Source organism: Acomys russatus, chromosome 3 (genome assembly GCF_903995435.1).
Source record: "Acomys russatus chromosome 3, mAcoRus1.1, whole genome shotgun sequence".
In the NCBI taxonomy this organism is placed as follows: Eukaryota; Metazoa; Chordata; class Mammalia; order Rodentia; family Muridae; genus Acomys; species Acomys russatus.
Window position 1 is genome coordinate 39,869,062 of NC_067139.1, and position 22,639 is coordinate 39,891,700.

The 22,639-nt window shown below is 46.8% G+C and overlaps 1 protein-coding gene across 2 annotated transcripts in view; it reads right to left on the bottom strand.

Moving 5' to 3' along the window:
• The window catches only part of Spock1 (SPARC (osteonectin), cwcv and kazal like domains proteoglycan 1), a 454,464-nt gene that overhangs the window by 117,874 nt on the left and 313,951 nt on the right, over positions 1-22,639 (bottom strand). For both annotated transcript variants that reach the window (XM_051172511.1, XM_051172504.1), the window contains exon 5: positions 102-228. In XM_051172511.1, coding sequence (XP_051028468.1) covers positions 102-228 — 127 coding nt within the window. The remainder of the gene's footprint in view (positions 1-101; positions 229-22,639) is intronic.

Consider the following 22,639-nt stretch of genomic DNA (forward strand, 5'->3'; position numbering starts at 1 on the left):
GGCAAGGCCCGGAACGACCAGGCTGCCCACAGGGTACAGAGACTTGACACAGAGACCTGCAGTGATTTTTTTTACGATATGGACAACAATAAAAGGCTAACCTTGGACGTGTACGTGTGGCCATCAGATCCGCAGACCATCGCTGACTGTGCCACGGGGCAAGGCTTGCACTTAACCAGATTTGAAGGTCCAACCCAGTGTTTGTGGGCCACATTTCCCTTCTTTTGCCTGAGGAAGAAAAAAGAGGGGAGGTTAGTCAAAACTGTCCCTCCATTGGTGTTTTCCCTAGGTTGTTCCCAAAGAACACAGCTAAACGCATACACTAAATCATCCCTAAAATAGATAAGAGGCCAAACGCCAGCCAGCATTCCCATTTGTTCCAAGTCATTAAAAGGTGCCGGGAGGTCTTCTCTCCAAAGCATACATTCCACCCAATACCGAACCAAGCAAAATTGAAACATTGTAAAACATCACATGCCCACATGGAAAGAACATCACAGACACTTCAGAAACAATGAGAGAGCGTTATAGTGTGCGGCAGTAACTAGTTCAAGGCATCACAAGTGTCTTCCCACAGCCTTATACTCTCCTGCCAGGAGCTTCCATATTGACAGCAAGTGCTACTGTGTGAGCACGTTATACAGAATTACTCCAAACTGCAACAAAAGACCCCTTCCCGGATGCAGAACACCATCTCTGGGTGTATTTTAAAGTCATTTCACTACAGGTTCCAACATGACACTTGATAAAGGCTCTGAGGTGACGTCACTTCCAGCTGTTGGCACAAGGAGTCTCTTCTTTCATTCCAGTTCCAGTTTCCTCATCTCACATTTGTTGCAATAATCAATGGCATACCGTGTGATGGCTGTGTCCACAAAAAGGAAGGCGGGGGGGGGGGACCCTCAAGTTACTGCCATCGTTTTGCCCTTAGCTAAGGGCAATCTTCACACAGTTCTCTTGCTGTGACTCCCATGGGCCAAGAGCAAATACCCATCAACCAGGCACTCTGCGCTGCCCACCAATCAGAGAGAATAGTTATCATGCCCTTGAGGTGTTTTGCTATGGCAATCAGTCCTGCATGGTGATTCGCATGTGCACTCTGCGGTCAGAAAACACAGCTAAACACTCAAAAACAGCTCTACCACTTAAGCACAGTGTGACCTTCTTGATGAGACATTTAATACTAAAAACTCCAACTTCTCATCTATAACAGAAGGAAAGAGAAACTACTTCCAGTGGCTGTTAATAAAAATCACAATGTGCTATGGTTTGAACTCAAAATGTACTGGGGATGTGTTTGTAGTAAATGTCCCAAACCAGATGACAAACTGGGGGGCTGTTTGTGGGAAGTACCCCAGTGGGCTGATGTACTGGGGCTTTGTGAGTAATGCCCCCAATGGGCTGATGTCCTGGGACCCTGTTTGCTCCTTGATGTGTTTTTAGGAAATCCTTGGATCCTGCTGGCTCTGATTCAGCAAACAGCTTAAGCCTTTAATAGGTTTAAATATGATGGAATTACAAGCTGCGGGCAAGGGGGAAGATCTCTGGGGAAGAGGCGTGCCCCTGGACACTATGCTCTGATCCCTTTCCGTGTTTGTTTTCTCAGTTCCCTGCCTGAGGAGCCTCTGTCGCATACTCCTACTCACGTTTCCCTGATCTGCCCGGCCACAGGCCCAGCAATCCTGCAGGCCAAGTCTGTGGACTGAATCCTCTGCCTCCCAGAGCCAAAAAGACATAATTCCTCCCTTCACATTGCTTTTCTCAGGTATAGCAATAGCTATAACTAGTGCAGCCTTCAAAACAAGAAGCAATTCGAGTGGCGGATATTACAATTGCTTTTCCCAATGGATGACACCACAAAGAAAGGAGCAACCATTGCATGGTACTGTGCTAAGCTCCCAGGACCTAGAGCCTGAAGGTCTTTGACCACCAAGAACTCAGGAAGCTAGAAGGAATCTTTTCTGCTAGGTGAGAAACGATGCCCCCATCCCTCAGAAATTCAGCTATGGTGTCTTCCAAATGAGAGGAAGTGAGAGAGAATGAGAGAATGAGAAAGAGGGAGAGGGGAAGGGAGGGAAAAGGAGAGAGAGAGAGAGAGAGAGAGAGAGAGAGAGAGAGAGAGAGAGAGAGAGAGAGAGAGAATAGCAAACACTAACTGGTTCTTATGCTACCTACACATTCATTAGTAATTTAAGGGAGGCAGTTGGGTGAGGAGCGTGTGTTTAGAGAGCTCCCTGAGAGCAACATCAAAGGGAATCAGTTTATACCCAAAGCACAGCTTCCTGGGGCCATCAGGGATCCAGGCAAGAAAGAAACAGTTTGGAACTTGTCTGACCAAAGAACCAGAGAACGAAATTTTAGGAGGGCCGCAATCACCCAGGATTCACCTTGTTTGTTTTGCTGAAGAGGGAACAAGAAACTCTGAGAAAGGCAGAGTCCCGTCTGAAGTCTCGGCTTTGATTGGTAGTGAGACCTAGGGCTCTCAGAGAGTGTCAAAGGATGAAGCTTTGCTTTGCGCCGTGTCTTAGTTACTTTTCTATTGCTGCCACAGAACACCACGACTGAGGCAGCTTATAAAAGAAAACATTTATTTCACTGGGCTTACAGTTTGTGGTAGTTTGGGTGAGAAAGTCTCCCCTCCCCAATAGGCTCATATGTTCAGTTGGTGGAATTGTTTGGGAAGGATTAGGAGGGGTAGGAGGAGGTGTGTCATTGGGGAATGTGCTTTGTGGTTTCCAAAGCCCATGAATCCCAGTTAGTGTGCACTTATACTATCTATCTATTCATTCATCCATCCATCCATCCATCCATCTATTTATCTAGCTAGCTAGCTCCAACTTTCAGATCAAGATATAAGCGCTTAGCTGCTGCATCAGTATTATATCTGGCTGCCTGCTGCTATGCTACCTGCTATGATGATCATGGATGCTAACATCTGGAAACTGCATATTCTAGTTAAATGCTTTCTAAGTTGCCTTGGTCATGGTGTCTCTTCACGGCAATAATAGCCCTACTGAAGAAAGAATTTTCATAGAGCTGAAATCTCCCATCTTGGTCCTCAAGCAGGAGGCAGAGAACACATTGGGAATGGTGCTAGTCTTTTGAAACCTAAAAGCCCATGTATAGTGATGCTTCAGGAGAGAAACAAAACAAAACAAAGACACACACACACATGCGCATGCACGCACGTGCGCGCACATACACACACCCTCGGGGAGTTTAGGGAAAGGCAGGGGAGGGAGAAGTAGACACTGCAGCAATGGAGCCAGCAATCAATCACCAGCTAATGACAAGTGTTCTCTGTCTCTGAACCTGAACTTCATTATCAAATGACATTCTTTAAGGTAAACAGGAGGTGAGGCTGACTGTTGCCTTGTAGAGTTATGGCACCACGTGGCCATTGGGTAGAGGTTTTACACATGCCTACCATGTAGCTGTCAGTCTGCAGCTAACCACAGGATCACAGGGTGATAGAGCAGCAAGTACCTGAGAACTGATAGTGATAGGATTACTTGTATGTGTGTGTTCAGGGCTGTCTGCTTGGTACTGAATGGCGATTGGTGTGCTCTTTCCTGGGGAGGGCTATATCATGCTCAGCATTTCTTCCTTAGTTGCCCATCATTCTCTGTGCAGCGTTGATTCCACTTTGGCATCTTTATTGTTGCTGCCCTTGTATAGCTCAGTTTCGGCAGCTACGCTGGCAAGACTTAATGGATGTGGTTTTTTACATTAGTGGGAGACCCACACTCACAAAAATGGTCCCTGTTCCTCTGGCTCTTATAGTCTTTCCACCTCTGTTCTGCAATGTTCCCTCAGCCTTAGTGAGGGAGTGTGCTGTGGACTCCACTGCTGGGTTGTAGTTTTCTGTTATACAGATTGAATAGATTATATTTAGGAGTGTGTGTGTGTGTGTGTGTGTGTGTGTGTGTGTGTGTGTGTGTGTTTACATATATGTGTGTAACAACAGTAAGAAGAGAGGCCATTAATCTGAAAGAAATCAAGGAGAACATCTTAGCTATGTTCCCAGTAAACCCTGGCAGTGATCCTCTTTCATTGGGAGGGCTCAGTTATATAAGCAGAATCTTTGAAAACACGTCCCACTAGCTCTTTACCTGCAGAAGAGAGTGCTTGCCATGCCCAGTGGCAGGTGGTCATAGATCATGTCTAGGTAGAACCACCTTCAACCTTGTCTCAGATGCCAGGGAGATGTTTAGTACAAAGCCTGTAGCATTTCAATTTGCTGCTGGTTCCAAATACCCTGGTATACCTGGCAGATGGGGTCAATCCCAGGTATTCTTGTGTCAATCCAGACAGACCCTCAGTGCAAATGGCACTCAACCTGTGGCATATTTCCAGAAGTCAAATATGTAAAGCTGTGTATCACCAGTTGTAAGCCAAGAGGACTTAACTTCCCTGGTGTCTGTGTTTATTTTCCTTCCTCCAATCCAGTACAAATCACAAAAACAAAACAAAACAAAACAAAAAAACAAAAAACAAAACAAAACAAAAAAACCTCAGTCAAAGCAAGTGACTAAGAATTCTGACTCAAATATTTCAATTCTGCAGTCAATGAAGAGTGAAATCCGATGAAGCAGTCTTGATGGAAATGCTATGCCCAGTGTCACAGACATTCATCAACAGGGTGACACAGCAATTTGGTCTAGAGGTAGGTCCTATCAGCCTTTCCTGGGCCACAGGGCTGACTCATGTCTGCCTGGCAACTCATGTCTGCCTGGCAAGACTGAGGGGCAGCCTCACCTCCAGCAGGCTGATGACACTGTAAAGAAAACCCAGCCGATAAGCCCCCTATAGATAGGCAAGCAGAACCCCACCACCAGAATATGGCCCATGTATAACAGGATGCAAGCTTGAGAGCTGTCATGACACCTCCATCTTCCTTGTCTATAGCATCTTCCCCACTGGGCCTACTCATTTTATGTCCAGCCAGCATCCATGCCTATTTTGTGCACCATTCAAATTTGCATTTGGCAATGGCTTCCTGTCTTCACAACAAATATGTATTCCAGTTCAAGCTTTCAACCCATTGCCTTCTATGAACCCTTCCTCATCCCCGTGACTGTCACACAATGCTTGCTCCAACACCGCATCCTACTCAGACTCAGTGGTGGACACTGACTATAGCACAAAGTGGCTCTTCTGAGTCTGTCTTCCTCAGGGTACCACACAGTCCAGAAGGGCAGTGGTTAGCTCTTCCTTTCTGTCTTTTGTTTTTAAGAAAACAACTCTCATCACTCCTTCCTCTGCCTGCCTCTGAGAGGAAGACTGGCCAGTGCCTCTGTATTTTCACTATATGCTGTACACAGTCTTTTAAATAAGTGAGAAGCATTAAGTTTAGTGCTATTGATAAACAAGGTAAGCTAGAATAGAAACAGAAAGAGTGTCATCCATCAGCGAATGCTACTGGCATGCACCCAAACAGTGACTGGTTCTTCTAACAAGCTCAGAGGGCTACACAGCGCCACGTGTGGCTGTCATGTTAAATGTACTTAGCTTTAAAAATATTCTTTGCAACACCAATCAGAAGACTTGTATAAGCAAACCCATCTATCTGTACTCATTATACATAGAAGAACAGTTCAGCCACCATGGATCCAATCACACACACTTACAAGTTGACAACAGGGACCAGTAGGATAGACTGGCCAGGTCACAATAACTCTCTTACAGCTTGTTCCTCTCCAGGTTCTCAGAGATGTCACCTTGAACTTTTGGCTTTCTACATCAGTGCTTCCCTCTCCTGCTTTTGACTCACCCATGCTGCCTCTCCCCCTGCATCCTCCCCGCTCCAAATTGCACACCTGCAGCAAGGGAGTCTAAGGACATCAGCTGTGGCCTAGCAATTCACTTGCTGATGCAGAGTGATGCCATGGTCAGGGTCCACAGCATGAGTATGGCAGAACAATCTTTTTTTTTTTTTTTTCAGCAGTAAGTACATCTGTATGAATAAATTTACTAACATAATCCTGCTGTATGAAATTCAGCAATTTCTGTCAAAATATTTTAATGAGAAGAAGGAGGGAGGACCGGGAATGGGCAGCTGACAAAAGCACACACAGTAGAAATGTTGTCTTTCTCCTTCAGTCGCCGAAGGAGGGGCTTTCATGTCACCCCCACACAGCATTCTAGCTTGGGTAAAAGTGTTTGCCTCTATACATGAACAGCTGGTGAAGGGGCACAGCAACTCCAGGGAGTAAATAATAGCTGGAGCGACCCATTTGCTTTAAATAACTACCACATACCAACCTAGAGGTGCAAATGCACCTCCAAGGTTATTCACTCAGAGCAACTCTCTGGGGGTGGCCACCATTAGGACCACCAAAGCTTGCATAATCCGTCACCAAGCACCACCTCACTCCCTGGCTTGTCTTTGTCCTCCTGAGCCTGGAAGCTCAGAGGTGTGAGAACCCATCAATGGACAACCTCTCCCCAGTAATAACAGTGTTTGTTTGCTGCCATCAAAGGACTGCATGCGTGCATTCTATTCTTGTGTTAATATCAAAGTGCCCATTCAAGAATAAAATTGAATTTGTTTGCAAAATCAAAACTAATTGGTTCTAAAACAGGGATGGGAGATACCCAGATTGTTGACATGGTGGCTATTTTGAATCAGAGACAAAATAATGAATGTTAATTGAAATGAAAACATGTTAACCATTGAAATAATCTGTCATGTACAATGATGCTGTAATTTCTTGGGTGTTAGGGTTATTTCTGTCACTATCCTGCGTCATAAAATTACACAGGGACAGAATGATGGCTTGTGCCATTTATGAAAGCTGTCCCAGTGAAAGAGACAGGTTCCCACGTGACAGATTCTCCATCCCAGCATGCATGTGCTTAAGAGTCCCCCACCCCTTCTAGGTCAAAAAAGTTCCAGACACAAGATCCTGTCCAAACATGTCCAGTGTCATTAATGAGGCAACAGAAGTATAGAAAAAGAATACTTCTCTGGGCTAGGTGGTACTCACTGGTACTAGGCTAGGTGGTACTCAGTGGTACTAGTGAGAGAGAGAATTTTTAGTTAGCTCTCTAACTCATAAGCCCAAATAGTTGAGAGCAGGTCAGCAGGTTTGCTAGCCCAAGGCCCCAGATGATAAGTCACAAAGAATGCAGAGCTAGGAAACAAAGACCTATTGAGTGTTCCAGGGACCTGCTGGCCATAAAAGATAGGGAGGGTACACAAGGACAAATTCCTGAGAGAAACAGGTACCAGACATGATCGAGTGAGTAATGAGCCAAGACCCCTCATCCAATCTTATGGTGTTTGCTTAATCCCCTTTGAGGCCCGCACACAATGTTCCACGTTTGAGTTTAACCAGATGTGTTGTTAGCTCAGATAAACATCTACCCTCGGGTTCCTAGGAAAACAGGAACTGAGGACTGCTCCCATGTGACTAAGTCCGACCTTACCCCAGATCTGCCTACACAATTTGCTGATGTTCAAATGTTTGAAACAACCAATCGTGTGTGGCTGCGCCAAAACTTCCCACTCCCCCCGACCTTTGTCCATATAAACCCCAAACCCCTGGGCTTCTAGGTTGACCCCTCTGTCTCCTGCGTGAGATACGTGTCGACCCAGAGCTCCACCAATAAACTACCTCATGCGTTTACAGCAAGACGGTCGTTTGTGTGTCTTTGGGTGCGCGCCATCCCGAGGCTTGAGTGAGGGTCTCCCTTCGGGGGTCTTTCACTAGGCTAGGTGGTATTCAGTGGTACTGGGCTAGGTGGTACTCAGTGGTGCTAGGTTGCGTGGTACTCAGTGGTACTGGGCTAGGTGGTACTCAGTGGTACTGGGCTAGGTGGTACTCAGTGGTACTGGACTAGGTGGTACTAGGTACTCATTGGCACAAAAAACAAATAGGGATGCTGGAAATGTGAAAGGACAGCAGTGTGATAATCAGAACAGCTGCTAAATATTTGCTGGGGGCTTATGCTCCACTTCTGATGAGGATATGACCCTTTCTACTGGTAGTAAGTAGCAGGGCCTGTGCCGAGCTCCTAGGACGTTACAGTCATTGCTTTAGGCACTTTTTGTGAACGGTCCCATTTACTCCTCACAACAGCTCCAAGGGGGAGAATATTGTGGTAGAACATGGGGAATCTGGAGGGAGGAGGAGCAGGGAGACTTCCTAGGCAAATCAGAGATGGGGCAGTGGGAAGACTTAGACCCACTACCCTGGTCACTACCAGCACTGAGGTGGAAGGCATCCACTGGCTCATCTCCAAGCTCTTGGTTGGTCTAGGTGAGGAAAGTGAGGTCCACAGTGCATCTCGGATCAAGGCTTGGGCGTGACAGACGGGAAGAGCGGGGTTCAGATCAAGCAGCCAGGCACACGCCAGCCCCACACTCCAGACAGCCCTGAGTCAGAGCCTGAGTACTTTCAAATATATAAGCACACTTACTTTAAAAGTCTTAGCGTAGACTTGGGACTAGCCAAAAGCTTTGTGCCTTGGAGTCTATGATTCCAAAGGCAAGGGCATCTCTTTGAGGTTTGCAGCCCGTAAACTGTAGCTCATTTCAACATGAGACTTTTTGATCTGCCCTTCACCCAGCTGCAGGATGGCCTAGGCAGCTGAGGATGCAGCCACACTTTGTAAATGAGAGGAGTCAACAGCTTAGACTAGAATTTCTGAAAACGCTACTCAAGCTGTACTTGTACAAGCAAACTGGAAAATGAACGAGTAGTCACATCAAGCCCATAATACACCCTCGACAAGACAGAAGAGGCAGGACAGAGGCCATGGGAAGGGGGAGCCGTGCTTTGCGGCTCTCTGCGGCTCTCCATTGTTTCAGCTCCAATGGCTAGATATGGCTAGTTTAATTCGCCTAAAGCTTAAAGGGGAAATGTATTTAGAGAGTTCTTAAGGAAACCAGGCTCACTCCACCTGGCTTGTTCTTATTTCTGGAAATGTTTTTAAAGGCCCAGGTTGTCAAATAGAAGGAAAATCTCACAGTGTGGGAAGGAAGATGGAGCAAAGTGCTCCCTGGCTAGGCATACGGGAAACCTAGAGGACGGCCACCCTATCACACGGTCCTTAGCACTTTGACTCTTTTAAAGCCAACGTCTCAAAACTGAAGGCACAAGCGCTCCAACACAGGAATCCAGAGACAGTCTACCTTTTCAACAAGCACAGTGTGTGCCAGACCCTGAGCAAGGAACTGAACGATAAAGCCAGCATTGTGATGGTTGCATTCTCTGCGAGCTCAGCTCAGACCAACCACCAGCATCATGCCTCTCGCCTCTCCCCACACGCCATGGAATTGTATCTGGCTTCCTCTTGTGATGGTCTTTTTTTTTTTTTTTTTTTTGGTGTTTTGAGACAGGGTTTCTCTGTGTAGCCTTGGCTGTCCTGGACTCACTTTGTAGACCAGGCTGGCCTCAAGCTCACAGTGATCCACCTGCCTCTGCCTCCCAAGTGCTGGGATTAAAGGTGTGGGCCACCACGCCCAGTTTTGTGATAGTCTTATGCATATGGTCCTAGCCGCAATGAGTTTACATGTGCAACTGCACTGTCAGATCTGGTTGAAACTGTTTTGCTACAGACATCTATTTCTTCTGGTTCTTATAATCTTTCTTCCAACTCTTCCATGGTGATCACTGAGCCTTGGGAAGGAGGAGATTGATCCAGGCATCCCATTCAGGGGTGAGCAGAGCAGTCTCTTATTCTCTGCACTTTGAACAGTTGTGGGTCCCTGTATTAGTTACCACTTACTGCAAAAAGACACTTCTCTGATAAAGATTGAGAGATGCCCCAATCTACTGGTGTAATAAAGTACTTAGGGTGCTTGGGTGCTTAGGGTTCAGTTTCCCACTGTCCTATTTAGGGTTTCTGTTGCTGTGATGAAATACCACAACCAACACCATTTGGGGAAGAAAGGGTTTATTTCAGCTTACATTTCCAGGTAACGGTCCACCACTGAGGGAAGTCAACAGGGCAGGAACCTGGAGGCAAGAGAGGTGCAGCTTACAGGCTTGCTCAGCCTGCTTTTCTATAAACCTAGGATCAGAAGCCTAGGGGTGACCCCACCCATAATTGGCTGAGCCCTCTTACATCAATCAATAATTAAGAAAATGCTCTACAGACTTGGTCTTATGGAGACATTGTCTCAACTGAGGCTCTCTCTTCCCTGATGACTCTAGCTTATGTCAACTTGGCCTAAAACCAGGCAGGCAGCACAATTGCCATGCCCATTTAGCAGACTACTACCATTAGCTTCCCTTGTAGGGCCTAGGACCTAGCTAGTCCTGGACTTGGGGCCCAGGTAATGTTTAAATGGGGTGAAGTGGAACACACAGGGTGTAGGAGGAAAATGGGAAAAGAGACAATACTAACAACCTTTAAAAATACTGTGTGGAAGACAATGGTGTAGAATCTCCCTAAAACATATACATAAAGAGGTTTAGGTGGCATTGTCCTCTAACAGAGGGCAAACCCTTACCCAGACATGATAGGATATTTACTAAAAGGACCAAGGTATGGACTGCCTCCTCTCAAGTTCTTGGTCAGTGGTGTCCCACTGTTCTTGTTCCATTGTCCCGCAAACACTACTAGTTCCATTGTTCTTGGTAATTTCAAGAACTCAATGAAAAGACCCTGTTAATTCTAAAGCCGCTGCAGAATTGAAAGAATATGGAGAGTCACACTGGTCTTGACCTGACAGTGCCATCCCTGCTGGCTGGTGTTCACAGAAATGGGGAAGACTCTGCGCATGCCACCAGGGAAGCACATGATCAGTAGTCATACTCAGCCACGAACCCTGTGAGGTACAACACTGTCTGAAATGACGAGCTATATTGATTGGCACAGTTGTGGCATAAATGTTATGCAAATGACCAACCATTTTCTAATTGTATTTAAAGCCCGCTCTACAAGACAGAACACAGAGGACATGTTTAAGAGCAATCTAGTCTCACTGTGACATGGCATTTGAGTAGCTCAGGCGGCTGCACACTGTTACCCACAAGCCATCGTTACTGGGTCATTCTCCAAAAGTTCAGCACAAAGGAAGTGCGTCCACTCATCTGAGCACAGTGTCCCTGGAGCTCAAAGCTTTCTTCACAGTTGGTGCTAGAAGGGAGAAGATAAAGACTCACAGGGCAGTTTCATATCTCCACGGTCCTCACTGTAGAGAGTTTTCTGGTTGAAGCTTTTGGGCATGAAGCCTTGCTCCCTTGGTTGATGCTTCAGTTCTTTCAGAATCTCCGTATTCATTCCTAGGGCACAGCCCACATGGCATTCCTCTCACAAAATGTCTCAGGTGCCTCTGCATTTACCCTTAAGTGTGTTTTCCTGCTGTTCCTGGCTGCTCCTACCTAAGCACACACACATGTACATACACATGCAGGCACATACATGCACACACACACAAACAATGCATACACACACAATGCATGCACACACACAATACACACACACACAATGCATACACACACAGAATGCATGCACGCACACATGCACACACACAATGCATACACACACACACAATGCATGCACGCACACATGCACACACACCTTTCCCAGTTGTTTCACAAGGAGAGACAGGATGCTCCATCATATGCCAGCACAGCTGTGCCTGTGTGTCTCGAAGTTTCAGAGTAGAACCTGGACAGCTACAGACCAGTTACCAAGAACACTACAACCTGTTAGCTCTGTCAGAGGAGAGTCAGCCAAAGGCATTGGTCCTGCCTTAAGAAGGCTGAGCAGACAGCCTTCTAACTCTGCAAAACTCAGAGGTCACTTGACAAGGGGATGTTTTTATTTCCTCAGTGCGGCGATCAAGGGTGCCGAGCGCTCTTTTGTACAAATCTTTAAGTTGATTTTTCTTCCATGAAAGAGATTTGACAACATGGAAGCCAAAAGGTCAGTTGAGGTGAAATGCTGGTCAGCAATGTACCAATCTATACTCCAACAGTTGGGCACTGGCATAGGAGAAAATGCCGGCCTGACCTGGGTGGACAGCCTATTTGGCACACTGTGCTTACCAATAAGAAGCATGGCTCACCACGCTCCTGAGTGCGTCCAGAAGTCATAACACTGAGTTCTGGGGGAGTGTGAGAAGCGGGTAGCTGGCCTGCTGACAAGTCTGCACATCCCCTTCTACGCGCGTTGTATGAGTGCCTGTAGCAGAAGTTTTGGTCTTTTATAAAAACTCAGTTATGCTATGTAAATAGGTTTTTCTTTTAATCCCAAGTGTGGGATATGGAGCTGCTTTTAGTTTGTTCACAGCAGATAGCAGTCTCAGGTGGCTAGGAGCCGGGGGTGGGCTTTGCCAGCTGCAGATAGTTTAATTCTGAGGACTCAGAGAGGGTATAAACACCAGAGAGAGAGAGAGAGAGAGAGAGAGAAGGGATGCTCCAAGAGAGAGGAGGGTGGGAGCTATGAGAGGACACTCTGAGAGAAAATGCTTTGTAGGACAGAGGATGCCTAGAGGAGAAAATGGAGAGAGAAAGAAGAAGGCTCATGGCTCTGCTGGATATCCTGAGGGCTGAGATTGGTATTTTTCCCAAAGGACTCAATGACCCTAACCAGCTGGAAGTAGCCTAAGAAACCTATGCCTGCTTTCCCCTCTAACCTTCTTTCCTACGTGGTGTTGGGGCGTTGGAAGAGATTGGGGTGGAGAAGGAAGGTAGGGGCATAAGAAATCCCATTAAAATATGAAATAAAAGGTATGGCTACAAGCACACTGCCTAATTTGAGGTAATGTGCTAACCAGTCACAGTCCATAGGCTTCTACTATATACGTCAGTGGTTCTCAGTCCTCCTAATACTGCGAGCCTTTAATACAATTCCTTTTACTGTGTGACACCCCCCCCCAAACCATAAAATTATTTTGTTGCTACTTCATAACTATAAATTTGCTACTGTTATGAATCCTAATTTAAATATTTAATATCCAGGATATCTGATATGAGACACCCAAGAGGGTCACGACCCACAGGTTGAGAAGCACTGGTATAAGGGCAATAAAGTGAACTGTTCCCTGAAACGGTCTCCAGAGTAGTAGTTCTCTGCATACTTGCTGAACCTCGGGCACTACAGTCTTGTCGGGGCACCCGCTGATGGCTGTAACAGCACACTGGGAGGAGCCCTACTCCATTACCCCACCCTCTGCTAGAGCACTCTTTCCCACCTACCACGCTATGATCCAACCAAAGCAAAGTGTTTGCATATGCCACCACCAAATGGCAACTGATGATCCCAAGGCCAACACAGCAACAATAAGTCCACTTTCCCTCGTAACAGGAGGGGAGGATATTGGTACCTGAAGAAACTGTCAAGTGGAGAGCAGGTGTCTAGGCAGCAACCCTATCTCATCACAGCTCATTCTGCTTGGATTACAGGTATATATTAGACTCACAGAGGGCAGAGAGTGAGCCACAGTCCTGAGGCCCTTGGACGTGTGGGTATCTCATCCGCCAGCCCTCTGTTCTAGGCTTTTGTCCCAGACAGAGAAAATGATGGAAATGTCGCCAACTCTCTTCCCAGGTTTCCTGCTGGCTAGGTGGATGACATGGCTCAGATACCTTTATTCAGTCATGTTCTTAGGAGCTAGAATGGTGAGTTCCGCAGACTATAGGATGAAGAGTCCAACCTTACAGAGAGGAGAGTCTGGAGTCTACACACTTCCTGGTTAAAGAAGTCCTTAAAGTTGAAAGTTGAGTACTTATAAAGACTCAGGAGGAGCAGAACCATGCAGGGCCTGGCACAGACATCTGGAATGGAGGGCATTCAATGCTGGTTCCTTTCCTGGCCTCCTCTCTTAAGGTAGGGCCAAAGGTCATTTTGCAGCACTAGGAGGAACGCAAACCAGCAGCTCTGAGAAACAAATGACATATCCCACAGCTCCAGAGGGTAGTTGACCTTTATGTGTGTCTACCCATGGTGCACAGGGACAGGATGGACAAGGGAGGCAAGAACCTAGAGAAGTAGGTCACAGGTCAGACAGAGACAGAGCCCTGGAATGAAGCTCTCCCCACAGAACAAAGTGGCATGGATAAGTGGTAAGTTCTGTGCAGAAAGCACAAGGGAGTGGCCCTGGCCCCGCATCCCAGCAATCCTCACTTCAAGCACTAGTTTGTAACTCAGCTGACAACATCCCAGCTTCCAACTAAGCAAACCATCCCGGTTCCACATCTGTAGCTTCTCCTTTAAGTGACCCACTGACCTACAAAATATTTTGTGAGCACCTATCATGTACCAAGTCCTGAAGCAGGCACAGAAGGCATGAGATGAATGTGCTCTGCCATTGAGCGGAGCCTAGTGTCTTAGCTACTGCTCCATTCCTGGGAAGAGACACCATAACCAAGGCAACTCATAGAAGAAAACACTTAACTGGGGGGCTTGCTTACAGCTTCACAGGATCAGTCCATTGTCATCATGGTGAGGAGTATAGCAGTGGGCAGGTCTTATGCTAGAGCAGAAGCTAAGAGCTTTACATCCTGATCCACAGGCAGCAGGCAGAGAAAGAGACGTGGGCTTGGCATGGGTTTTTGAAACCTCAAAGCCGAGCCCCCCAGTGACATACCTCCTACACCAAGGCCACACCTGCTAGACCTTCCCAAACAGTTTTACCAACCGTCAAACATTCAAACAAATGAGCCTGTGGGGGACATTCTTGCTTAAACTACCACACATAGCAAGGAGGAAACTACAAACTCAAAATATAATTTAATGTGAGTGACCAAATGTGTGCACTCCCTAGACCATGTATGAATGTTCTAACTCTCACCAGGGTGAGCCCTCTGAGTGGGTGGTTAGATCATGATGTCACATGTTCATGAGACCAAAGCAAGCCCTCCCGCCACGTGAGAGCCCAGTGCAAAGGTATTATCCATGAGGAACAGGCTGTCACCAGAGCCCAGTCTTCTGGCATCTGGACTATGGAATTCACCACCTTTAAATTGGAAGTGTCTTTTCTCTATTGTTTATAAACTGTCTAGTTTATTGTGCTTTGCGTATGACATTGAGGTGGTATTGAGAAGTCTGGCTCCCTCTGTAATGAGACCTATTCCGTAGAGGAGGCGCTGACCCGGGGTAACAGGTAGGGGCCAGAAGATTTCTGAGAGCCAGGAGAAGTCCACATTACTAGGCATGGGCTATTACAGGAAACTCTGATGAGGCAAGAAGAAAAGAAGAGAGCTTTGTAGAAAGCCACAGTCTTCTCAGAGAAACCTCAGTAACCTGAACAAAACATCGAACGTGTGAACATGAACACAATTCTGATGAGGGTTCGGGTAAAAAATGGGAAGCGTGCTCCCAGAAACTGGAGGAAAGGTCATACTTCTGCTAAAGTGCCAAGAGGCCTGGCTGAGCAGTGTTTACGTCTTAATCTTTTTGGAAAGCAGAACTTGAAAACACGGGCAATGGGTTTGTAGCATGGTTTAAAGTCTGAGATGTTCACCGAAAGGTCTGTAACATTCTCGGCTTATGTCAGAAGAAAAGGCAACACCTGGTTAAGGAGAGGGTGTGGGTTAGTGTTTTAACAGAATCCAAGCACTGTTATGAAAGAAATGGAGAGACTGGCTAGCTATCAAAACAGAAGCCAGGAGTTAGTGTCCAAAATGAGGGGGGAGATGCCCTCTAAGAAACCGCCTTCCTGACCCAGCTCAGCATGCAGGAGCCCCTGAAGGCCTTATGGGACCACCACAGAGAACTCCATCACGTCAGTGTTCATTGACAAGGATCCCACAAGCCAAGACAGCAGGGCCACAGCTGTGAACTGCCAGGCTGGGGAGCCAAAGGCCAGAGCTGGACAGACTGTCATTCTGGTTCCTCGGGGATAAAGCTGGGAGGGCCAATATGGTTAGCATGTGAGTCCAGGAGGTGAGATGTGTGTGCTCAGGAGACATGGAGGGTAGGACCTCTGCCCAGCTGTGTCTCAAAGGCAGTGTGACAAGCTCAAAATGATGTCCTTAAAAAATATTTATTATTTAATGTGTGTGTGTGTGTATGTATGTATGTGTATGCGTGGCATGCGCATGCCCATTTGTATGTGTGTGTGCGCACGTGGAGGCGCACGGGTTCCCTCTATAATTTGCTATGCAGGGCCTTTCCCTGAATCTGGAGTTGATGCTTACTTGCTGAGGCTAGAAGCCAGCAAGCCTCAGGGATCATCCAGTCTCTACCCAGCTCAGAGCTGGGGTTATAGGCAGGGGCTCAAAATCCAGTGTGAATTGTGGGAGCTGGCTCTGCTGTCGCCTTTAAATGATTGCTTCTGCTTGCAACAGAATATTTATTGAGTCCCTGAGAGCTGTCCCAGCATTCTCTTCAGGAAGTACCTAATAGACTCACAAGCAGTGAGCAGTCCCCAGAGGAAGAGCCCAGCCTTGAGTCTCGCCTGTATTTAGTTCAGTTTTCTTGAGAGCATGGAATTTGACTTTAAAGTTGATAGTGAAATGAGGTGAAGAAGATTGTTATGAAGATATGAACTGGGGACAGCCTGGGTTAGAATGAATGAAATACAGAGAATGAAAGCTTTGCTTCCCTCTCAGTGTAGTGAAACTGAATTCCAAATGCTAAGATATTCGAATGTGGGGTGTCTGGGAGGTGACTGAGCCTGGAGAGTGGGACTGGGACTAGTGGCTTTATTATTCTTTTTTTTTTTTTTCACTTTATGTGTATTCGTGTTCTCCTGACATATATGTGTGTGCATGCCCGATGCCCACAGATGCCATATGATCCTCTGGAATTAGAGTTATAGGTGGTTGTGAGCTCCAAGGTAGGCACTGGGAACTAAACCTAAGTCCTCTTCAGGAGCAGCAAGTGCTCTTAACCACTGGGCATCCTCCAGCTCTGGGATTAATGACTTTGTAAAGAGGCTGGGGAGGTATCGGTGTCTCCTCCTGCCACATGAGGGCCTGACCAAAAAAAAAGAACCTCTAAAATCCAGAAGAGGATCACACCAGGCATGCTACCTGCTATGATTTCTCCAACTCCAGTAGTCTGACAAATAAAAAGAATCTTCCATTTAGAACTGACTTGGTCCCTGTCATTCTGTTATAGCAGCCATAGAGCTGATGACAACAGTGATGTGATCTGGAACACTGCACATGTGAACTTGTGGACTCATGGGCATCCCTGAAGATGACAGCTATCATTTTCCCATCTTGCTGTTCTTCGGGCACCTGACGTTCACACATGAACATGCACTACATGCTGAGCCTCACACTGCTTGACACGGTGCAGGGCTTAGACTCATGAACTCATGAGTGGAGATTCAGGGCAGAAAAGCAGGCTGTTGGCAGAGAGGCTCTTGCACGGGAGATGGGGTGTAGGGAAAGAATTGCCACTTAACAGCTGTTAATATTGACACCACATGCCAATATCAGCCACTGTACGTCTGAGTCAGTATCCTTGCCTGCTCTTAAACCACTAGTGAAATCTAACAATTACCATTGACCACCGTTGTTCCCGCTTCACCTTCCGTTACGACTGCATTGGCAGGGGACCTCTCCTTTCTTAGAACTTCAGCTCTGTGTGGTGGGATTGCTCACTTTCTATGCTAGAGAGATGCACGTGTGACCTTACCTTCCTCTACCAAAACAGAAGCTCGACATTGGAGATGTTTAGAATTTCTGTGCACTGGTGCACATATGCACATGCACACGCACACGCGCACACACACACACACACACACACAATCGCACGCATGCACACATCTACCTCTAGCATCTCTTCCATAACATAGAGTCTGCCTTCAAGAGCAAGGATTCAAGGACATTTAGCCTTTTCTACACTATACGCTCAAAGCCACATAGATGCCCATCCTACCTGGCTGAGAACTAAGCCTGTGTCTGTGGCCATCAAGGCACTGTGCAACGACAAAGCTCTGCCTTCCTTGCAGACTTACACTCTCCATTGCTTTTTCCACCACTACAAGGCTACCCTATACTCACTTCCTTTAGAACAGCAGCACCCTTCCCCCTCCTCCTCACCCATAAGCCTTTGCTCCAGTATCCCCACCACCACCACCAAAAACACTTTTCCCTGCTTCTGCCTGTGTCATGAGGCCTTCTCTGTTCAGCCAAATGGAAGTGACTTGCATGGAGCCCTGTGCCTTAAGCTACAGAATAGTTATTGTCTGTGATTAGATCCTCAGCTGCAGTCTGTCTTTTCTAACAGACTTTAATATCTATAAGGGTAGATTATATCCCTTTATCACAGAATTATAAGCACACAGCATGGTGCCTAGAGAAAGGTACCCACATATGTTTGTTGAATAAAGGCATCATAACAAACTCCAGCGCAGTAGCATATGATTAATGCCCTTGACCTTGCCATCACAAGAGCGTATAAGCAGTGTTCTGAAGTGGTCCTATCAAAGTCATGTCAGACAGACTCAAGCCCTGGATTTCACCGTTCCCATATTCACCCATGGTCACCCTGGGTACATGCCAAGAAAAGGAATCTCATCCCAGATGGGAGGGCGGCCCCACAACCTTGTCTCTCATGGCCGTGAGATACTAAGCCATAGCCTCCTCTCCCATCAGACCAGCATCACCCATTGGAGTTAGCCCCATGGCTCATTCGAAAGGGCCACAGCTGTGAAAGCATCAGAGGCAAGGCAGGCTGCCAGATGTCCTTTTACCATCTGATAATGGAAGTCCATGGGTTCAATGAGGACCCGTGAAAAGGATCACTTGAGAGAGAGCACTGGAAGAGAACCAAGGTCCCCAAACTAATTAACATCATCGCTCTTGTCCCTCTGTGCATGGAGGTGGTCTTTCCCTCCATGAAGACCATTAAAGACAGAACATAAGCCTGGGAATTCTATTTAAAACACAAGCCCTTCTAAAGAGAGTTGTGAAAATCCATCTAAACCCTGCTGAACCCATTTCCTGGCCCAAGGATCTGTAAGGTCAGTGCCCGGGACAGTAGCTGCTACAGTGTCTGCTGCCGATAAAGAAAGTCTCTCATGGTTCACTGGTGGAATTCAGGTGGTATGAAGCCTATGAGTGGGGATCCTGATGAGTTAAGCAAAACAAGAGCAGCAAAAGTATGGCAATATAGGAAAAAGAAAGCAGTTGAGGAAGCTAAAATAGAAAGGAGTAAAAAATGGGATACCTCAATAGTATAACTTTTGTTTATGTTTTTTTTGAGGGGGCCACATGTGTCAGGCCTATCTGTCCCCAGAACCTGTGTCTTCAGGATGGGTGATAGCATTTAACGTCAGCATATTACAGGGTGCTCAAGCCTGTTTATTTCACAATGAGCAGGCACAGGTGTGTGAGCGTGATCCACACCTGTGTGCCATCAGCAAGACCTGCTCCCACAAGAAGTCATACCCAGTGATTATCTATTCAAAATGGCACACCCACCTCAGCCCCTTTTTACTCACACACTGAATCCCAAAGCTAGAGATTTGCCACTGGGTACATTGCTTAATAAGCAGACACACAGACACACCACCTAAACTGCCAACATCTGAGGCAGCTTGCAGAGCGGGAACACACTGAATGCTTTCATCAGACATGGAGGCAGGAAATGGGAGGGTGTCCCTAAACAGCCCTGTGGCCTGTAAGGAACCAGTCATCTCAGCTCCGAGGATTCAGGGCTTAACATCTGGGCCCATGCACAGAACATTCCTCATCTCCTGGAAACAGGAAATGGCTCAGAAGAAGACTAACAAGAAGCCAGTGTTTCAGAGGCAACGGGACACATGAACACACCTTTGCAGGCAGTGTGACCTGGGAACCTAGAAAGTGGGTAACAATGAGCCAGGGTTCTGGCCCCTGAGGGCCACATCCAGAAACTTCATCACCAAGCTATGAGACTTAACAGGAGCCTGTGAGAGCTAAGCATGTCCTACCCAGCCAGCCTCAGGTGACATTGAGAGTATGGCTTTTAAGAAGAAGGGCGGGGGGGGGGGGCAGGACAATACAATACATGGGTGCCACACTATACTAGAAAATTTGCATTTGTTAATTAAAAACATCTTTGTAGATCTGGATATATCTTTCTGCAGCAGATGGTGACCATTACAAAGGTACACAGCTGGTCAAAATGTGGAAAACAAGTGAATGTAGGGTACCCAACCCCAAGTGATACATCTAAAATGCAACTCCTAATCCTAAGGCTCAGGAGAAATCAAGGAGGAAGGGAGGACACATGATCAGAATCAGAGGATCAGGATGTCTGTTGGGAGACAGAGTCTTCTAGATATTGGAGGGGAGCTGAACCTGTGAAACCTCAGTGCTGTGGACACCTAAACAAGACCTGTCTAACAACAATACCAATTGACACGACATGATGGGGAACTTTACAATGCCCCGCCCCTCGCCTGGGAGAACCCATTTTCTCTAGAAGTGAGCTCCTGATAGGCTAACCCAATCCAAAGTGGTTAATTTCTAATCAAAAAAACATATACAGAACATTAAATCAACTCAGAAGGGCATTAGGGTGTGTGTGTGTGTGTGTGTATGTGTGTGTGTGTGTGTGTGTATGTGTGTGTGTGTGTGTGTGTGTATGTGTGGTGTGTGTGTGTGTGTATGTGTGTGTATGTGTGGTGTGTGTGTGTGTATGTGTGTGTATGTGTGTGTGTATGTGTGTGTGTATGTGTGTGTGTGTATGTGTGTGTGTATGTGTGTGTGTGTGTGTGTGTGTGTGTGTGTGTGTGTGTGTGTGTGTGTAAAACAACAATAACTGAAGAAGTGGGAGACATGGGAAGAGTGGAAGGGGCCAGGGAATGATGTAAGTATATTATTCCTGCATGAAATTCTCAAGAAACAAATAATTTAAATAAAAACAAATATATCTTTGTGAATCTGCCTTGTAATGTGAAACATACCACAAAATGCAGGGTCTGCCTTATATGCTGTCTCCTGCTCCAAGGGACTAAATATTCCACGCAATTATTCAGATTTCTGACATGAATTGCTTTCTACTCTCTACTGTTCCTGTCATCGAGGTTAGCCAATCGGTGCCTTCAGTTTCGTAGAGCAAAGCAGGGGAAGGGAGACGTGGGCTTGAGATACACAACCATACTCAGGGAAGACAGCAGGAGCAGGCATAGCTGCATCCTGGACACAGATGGACAGTGTTTCTGTTGTAAGATCTCATGGGTTTAAATTAGCTCAGCATCTCTATGTTTAAGTGGCATGTGCTTTAAATGAATACTTTTAGAAAAATCACAAAGGACAGGGGACCTGGAACAAATGGTATGGGCACAGAAGGGAGGAAATAGTTTTGACACCAGCGCCCAGACAAAGGGCTTGATAAAGGGTAGGTACTAGAGGAAGGGGGCCCAGGATTCTGTATGGTGGGACTTTAGGGACCTGGAGAACAATTACTGCCCTCTCGGAGGAGATCATCTTTTGGTATCCCCTCCCGCATCCCCAGTGGCTGTTGTGTGACAGGTACAAGGTGAGGAATCTGCAGACAGATGAAAACCTGCCCCTCGGTGGCCATGTCCAATTGGGACAATTATTTATGGAGCCTGAGCAACAGCTTCAGTCACCTGTGGGATATAGCACAGCCCTGACAGACAGCTGTGTGAAGGTGACAAGCTCCATCCATTCCGTGTTTCTGACACAGTAAGCAGTCAGTCAGTACTGGGGTGAAACATCCACTCTTCTCTCCTCTTCTTCAGTGGTGTATGCTTGGCATGAGGTAGATGCATTGCCTGCCTTTGCCAGATGGCAGACCATGGTAGAGCTTCTGTTTAGCAAAGTGACTGACTCAGAAGAGGGTGAGCCCAAACTTAGCTGTGGTGAGTCCGCAACTTGCTGAGGAATACCACTAAGTTCTCCTCAGATCTGAGCTCTGCCCATGAGGATCCTCTGAGCTTAAAATGGGACTCAGAAGGGACACAAGCCACATCAGTGCTGTTTCCTAGTAATGGAGATGGTCTCCAAGACACGGTGATATGCCTTGATGGGGGATGCATCAGAGCCAGGAGCTCTCGGAGCCTGGCGCCTTCCACACGCGTGGCCATGTGCCTTCCGAGCCTCCACAGCTATGTGTATGTATAATCAACCGGTTCAAAGCCCCTGTAGCAGGAGGCAGAGCTTTGTTGTAAAACAAAACTGAGATGAAATAGCCTCATCCTTTCAAATATCCTCTGAGAGTTTGCTATTTGAGGCACACCCTGTGATGTGTTTCTCTCTGACCTCAAACACTTTGATTCTTTTTTTCAAGTTCACATAAAAGAGAGAAAGCTCTGAGATTGGTCTACTGTACCGAAAGCCTCAATGGCATCTAAATTCTTTGCTGGCACCGAGAATTAGTTGTTATTCCAGATAGTGAGGAAGCGGAGATGAAGGGCCATTACATTAGAGAGGCCCAGCCCCCAGGGAAGTTGGGCTGTTTCGCTCCTTCCTTAAAAATAGATGAGTTCCCACAGCTCCCCAAGGCTTTGAAGGGTCCACTTAGATGCCCCAAGTTCCATCCTGACACCCTCTCCCCATTCACTACACTCCTGCAGAATCAGGGAATGTGGTTTGCCTGGAAAGCCCCAAACAAATGCTTCAATTTTTCCATTCTCCAAATGAAAATCAATGGCAAGGGAGAGTTAAAAATCAATGCTCAGCCCTCCTCCGGGAGACCACACCACCTCCCACCCCTACAGAGAGGCTGATGAGAAGCAATGCTCCCAACCAACAGAGAGACCTTGCTGGCA